Source organism: Camellia sinensis, chromosome 7 (assembly GCF_055761805.1).
Source record: "Camellia sinensis isolate YWXY chromosome 7, ASM5576180v1, whole genome shotgun sequence".
NCBI lineage: Eukaryota > Viridiplantae > Streptophyta > Magnoliopsida > Ericales > Theaceae > Camellia > Camellia sinensis.
In genome coordinates, this window is record NC_138967.1 from 120,244,780 (window position 1) to 120,250,561 (window position 5,782).

At 34.3% G+C, this 5,782-nt stretch overlaps 1 protein-coding gene across 3 annotated transcripts; it reads right to left on the reverse strand.

Annotated features, from left to right (window-relative positions):
* Positions 1–1,511: 1,511 nt before the first annotated feature.
* LOC114295344 (Phototropic-responsive NPH3 family protein) lies at positions 1,512–5,246 on the reverse strand. 3 transcript variants are annotated; one of them, XM_028239564.2, is made up of 3 exons: positions 4,973–5,246; positions 2,465–3,571; positions 1,512–2,338 (listed from the first exon to the last, which is right to left on the reverse strand). In XM_028239564.2, the coding sequence occupies exons 1-3, from the start codon at positions 5,033–5,035 to the stop codon at positions 1,883–1,885; spliced, it is 1,626 nt and encodes a 541-aa protein (XP_028095365.2). In that variant the 5' UTR covers positions 5,036–5,246; the 3' UTR covers positions 1,512–1,882. The 3 variants fall into 3 exon arrangements, with proteins under 3 accessions (XP_028095365.2, XP_028095367.2, XP_028095366.2); XM_028239566.2 differs by lacking the exon at positions 4,973–5,246 and adding an exon at positions 3,924–4,384; XM_028239565.2 differs by lacking the exon at positions 4,973–5,246 and adding an exon at positions 3,731–3,895.
* Positions 5,247–5,782: the final 536 nt, after the last annotated feature.

Here is a 5,782-nt window from a genome sequence, read left to right on the forward strand (position 1 = left end):
ATTTTTCATATTCGAGTTATTCGGGGTAGCCAAGTTTCGAGCTACCCAACAGAACTGAGTAAAGAAAATGGTTAAAACGTCAAAAAGTCAATTATTCTTTCAATTTTTTTGGGGGGGTCTTTTTATAAGAAATCAAAAAAATCAACTAAAATAATTCACCTTATTTGGTTCTAATTTTTGAATTCAATTTTTTTGAAAATTGTTTTTTTTTTTGGTGTGTGTTTTTTAAAGTTATTTTTTTTAATATAGTAATTTTTTTGATTTTTGGGATGCACCTAACGTAGATGTACTTAAAAAGTAAAATATTTGTGGAAAAAAATTTAAAAATTAATAAATACATAAGAATACGAAAATGTACTGAATTTTTAATTTGTTTTTCTTGTAATTTTGGTATTTAGTAAAAATTTTTTTTTAAAAATTCACAAATAGTATACTTTTTAAGTATATTTATGTTAGGTGTATCTAAAATTAAAACATTTGCTTCAAATATTAAAAAAAAAAATCAATAAAAACAAAAATTAGCAAGTCAATGTCACTATAAAGAAATGAAGTCTTATCTCTACTTTTACACACTTTTCATTAAAAAAGAAAAGAAAAGAAAAGAAAAGAGTTAAATAAAATAGCTTAATTCCCAAAATAACTATCAGACGAAAATTTTATTTGGGAAAAATTCACTTTGTTGTGTTAAACCAGTACAATTGTGTCACTTTAATTTTTTGAACTATCAATTTGAATAACTACCCTCTTAAACTATTGATATCAGTTTAATCTATTCTAATTTATTAAAGAAATTAATATTTTTTACATAACAACACCCCTCATAAACCATTGATATTAGTTTAATCTATTCTAAATTATTGACGAATTAATATTTTTTACGAAATAACACTTGGCTTTGACACATTATAATAGGTAGCTGATTCGGTGGTAAGACCTTTAAATTCCTTGCGCAAAACCTGAGTTCGAGTCTCCATAGACTCATGCTATGGTTGAACCTACTTCTTAGAGTCTAAAGCACGAGGACGCCTTGGCTTTGGCCTTAATGTAGGTGCGGTGGGTTTCCTGCAGATGCACCTTAGGTGCGGTGAGATAATGTTCCCTGACGGGTATATGAAGTAACCTACCTGCATATTTATTTCTATTATCTAAAAAAAAAATTACTTTGACCACAACAAATACGTTGATATACTGATAAAAAAAACTGGCAGACCAATATAACGTTTCGGAAAAATTGTTGGAATAGAAATGTGCACAGAAAAATCAATGTGATTGGAAATTTCACCACGCTCAGAACAAATCTACGTTGTTATTGTAGTTTTTTTTTTCTTTTTTTTCTTTTTTTTTTTTGGTTTGTGGTGTGTGTGTGTACACACGACATTTCTCTTTTCAAATTGTGACAGAATTTGCAGGATCAAATGATAAGGATGCAAGAAAACATCCAGTGGAAGGATCGGATTGGGGGAATAATTGTGGATAAATATGGGTGAATCATTTCAAGCACAATTTAAAGATGTTGATCAAACATCATCAGCTTTATGTGATTATTGCGATTTCATGCCAACTTGCTGTATCCCAATTGCTCCCAACATGATTGTGAGACATGGAAAGGGACTTAACCTTAGCTCCACATGTTACGCACCACAGAGAATAAACACTTCATAAAACAACACAACATTTTTTTTTGTTTTTTTTTTCCCTCTCTGTTTTATATACAGCCATCCAAGACTCCAATCTCTGTAAAAGACACTGCTCTCAATTGCCTTTAATGTTGCAGAAGTTAAAAAAAGGAGCTGTTAAAATCAAAAAAGCTCATTTTTCATGCTATGTACATACACAAGTAGGGAAATAATTATGAATAATAAAAATAAATGAGAAATCTCTATCATGAACATAGCCTGGGTAAGGATCTAGCATTACTATGGCTTGACAATCTTGATTTCATGATCTTTGTCATTTGGGTTTGCATTTTCTTACAAGCTTTCTCCAATTCCAGCACCCTCCATTGCATACCTTGCAAATGTGATCTGAGCTTCTCATTCTCAGCCGAGAGATCAAGCTTTCCGGCATAAAGCACAATTTGTTCACAGGCGTCATCTTTCTTTCCCTCGGTATCAATGTCCACAGAACTACATGGTGAGTCGATAAATGATTTTGATTGGTCGGTCACTGGGAGCAAGCTTTTGAGCTTGCCATGCTGAGAGATGAGAGCTTGGGCAGCCGATTTTGAGGGGAATTTTTCATTTTGAGCAAGGTGGTTGAAAGCTTCTGGGGAGAGCTTCTCGTAATTCAGCCCATAACAGACATTTATTTTTTCCTCTTCAGATAAACCAGCATGGACCTGTACCAGGACCCATGCAGTGAAAATAATTAAAACAAGATCTAGGGATATATCTTATATAATAAAGAAGATTACAAACAATTCAAGGTCATTTAACGCAAATTAAGAGGCAAGAGTAATTAATACCTCTAGATACATGTCGATGGCATGGTAGATTGCATCAAAAGAGTCTCTGGAAGAATCGGGCAGGGCCACAACTAGAGCTGACATCTTTGACGGTCTCAAACAAGGATCTGGTGCTACCTCTGCTATGTACAAGTCCATCAAGCTAGCAACTTTCTTCAACTGTACCAATGGTATGCGACATAGTCCTTTGCCAAGAAATGACTTCAAAAACCTTAGGACCAGATTTACGTCATATAGATAATTTGCTCTTGTTGGGGATGGAACGAGCAGATTATCTAGCGTTGCTTGATCGATCTGTGAACCAATCATACTCTCTAACTTGTTCTTGCAGCATTTGCTTATGTTTAAATTCAAAGCAACTCTAAGAATCCCAAATAAGCTCTTGCAAGAAATCATGCTCCAATCTAGAGAATAGAGCGTATTGACTATAGTCTCGGTGATTATGCGCTTCTCATCGGATGTTGCAAGAATAAACCTTGACTTCTGGTAATAAAAGAGAAACCTACCTATGATGGCATGGTCGAATTTCTTCAAAACAAGTGATTTTGTTACTATTTCAATCAAATTAGGATTCAAAGCCACAAGATCTTCAAACCACCATGTTGCTCGAAAGAAGCCATTTTTGAAGCTTTCAGTGCTTCTAGTGTCACAAGAAAACCGAATCACAGAGCTATCAGGTGAAGAAGTAGATGGACATGGACTCGTTTCGCTGGCCAATGCTATCCTTCCAACTAGAGAATCCAAGCATTTTTTAAATACACCAGAAGAATTCGCAACGGGAAGCAAATCTTGACACTGCTTCAAAGCTAACAAAAGCTCTGACCATGTCCAGTACCTGATCTCATCTAGAGATTTCTCAGTTTGCTCGAGCAAATTGGGGGTTTTGGAGACAGATTTGTTCATTTCCATGAAATATGCAATGCAGTGTAAGAGAGAAAGGTTTAAGGGATTTATCTCAAATTTTCCGTTGTAGCAAAACCTTGTCATAAGCTCAAAACTCTCTGCCCCTCCTGGGAAGTCATGGAATATCACTTTCAGACTCCGTGTTGCACTCGTTGATTTACCGAATAATTTACTTATTCTACCCGAATAAGAAGATAATATTTTCTGCAAATATTCATTAGACAACAGTGTTAAACAAAAAACAAAAAAAACGAAGACAAAAAAACAAAAAAAAACAAAAACACAAAAACAAAGATAAACTATCCAAGCACAATCAAGAGCTAATTCAAAAAGAAAATGGAAAAAGGAATTAGAAGGCAATACATTATTGAGTAAGGTAGAAAAACATGGAAGGCAAAGGAACAAACTCAAGCTAAATAACTAATGGTAATCAAGGCAATATATAATATAAGACAACCCTCAATCACTTTCAAATTGGAACCTTTCAGTACTTAAAACCCAACAAAGGCATTGAATTTAGCAAACCAAAAAATGGGATGAAAAGGGGAATCTGTACCAATGTCTGCAAAAGAATGATGAGAGGTCGTTATAGGCAATAAATTGTTGAGGGGACTCATTAAAAGATGTCTGCTGATATTCCCAGCAAAGGAGGGAAAGAACAGTAATAACCATATGCCACTCTTAAAAGGAGTGAAAGAAGCAAATAAAGTTATGAAAATTTAAAACCCATAACAATATCAATAAATGAGTGTAGAGCCAAAAGTAGGATGCTAATTACTAAACCTATCAATGGTTGTGAAAGATCCATTTTAGTATATTTTTATTTAAAATTGAAAAACAATTGTAGACCATGATATTTTGGATTTTAAAGTTGTGTTGTAATCTTAGGAACTGAAAAAAACAAAACCAAAAAAAAGGTATGTCCATCGCAACTATGAAACAGAGAGGATTAAGTGTTCAATATGTGGAAATGGTAAAGACAATTGACTGAGATAGACGAGAACTAAAATCCGAAAAAAGTTAGCCCCACATTGCTGCAAAATAGGGGCAAATATGGTTGATAGAATAAAAACAAAATAATTAAATGAAAATAACTTCCAATATTGAAAAAGTCAAATCACAAGAAGATGTGAAGAAACAAAGAACTGTTAAGGCAAGAAATTCTACATTTCCTAGAAAAAAGACTAGAATGTGTGAGAAGTACAATTGAAATAATTATGTACAATGCATTGGGTGGCTGAGAAAATGCAGTAAAAAGAAAGGAAAAAAAGATTTTTTCAATCTTATGTTCAAGAGTTTCCAAAAGATGAGAAGGTTGTTCCAGCTAAAGCCAAATTGGGTTCAGTAGAGGATAGATTTTGTTTTCTAGGGACCCAAAAAAATAAAATAAAATTAAGCTTTCTTTCCCCAACGTTTTCGCAGCAACCAAACAGAGCAGAACAGAAGAATTAATTACCCGTGATAGAAGTTCGTCACAGAAGACAAAACCAAACTATAATGAACAAATTAATGTAGAAGAATACAATTTGGGGACAGAAACAAAACAGAAACAGTTTCTTCACAAAGACAAAGTAGAAGTGTAAGCTAAGAACAGAGAGAATTTACCTTGTCTACAATGAAAATCTCTTCTCCATTGACATCCACTTCAAGATCACAAGAGACATCCATGACCCAAATAAAGAAATCCAAAACCCACAAATTAGGAATCTTTTATAGGAAACCGAATCCAAAAAAAAATTATATAACAAGATCAACAACCCAAATGAGACAGAGATGTGAGGAGAGAGAATGAGAAATCATATTCTGATTGATGCAATAAGACAAACAGAAAGAGGTAGTCTCTGCTTCTGCAAATGCTTTTTAGTCAATTGGTGCACAAGATATGGAGTCCAGATCCCCTCCTTGAGGCCCCTCTTTCATTCCCTCCTTGCAGGGGCCTTCGGGTCCACTTTGAGGCCTAGTTTTGATAATCCGAACCGTTCATATTTTTAGATTTATTCAGTATATTATACCTGTAAAAAATCAAGTTGATCGGATATCAGAAAGTATGCGTTCAGAAAATTGGGACTACAAACTATTTTTTAATAAACAGTTTTCCGAACACATACTTTATGATATTCGATCAACTTGATTTTTTACAGGTATGATATACTGAATAAATCTAAAAATATGAACGGTTCGGATTATCAAAAATGGGCCTCAAAGTGGACCCGAAAGCCCCTACAAGGAGGGAATGAAGGAGGGGCCTCAAGGGGAGGATCCCAATTCCAAGATATGTGGGTTTTTCAACTGGCGTAGAGAGAGAGAGAGAGAGAGAGAGAGGAGAGTATGTGTGAAGCAACGAGAGGTGTATGAGGACAGAGAAAACACACGCATCTATAACACATAAAAAACTAAGAGAGATCAGAACTCAAC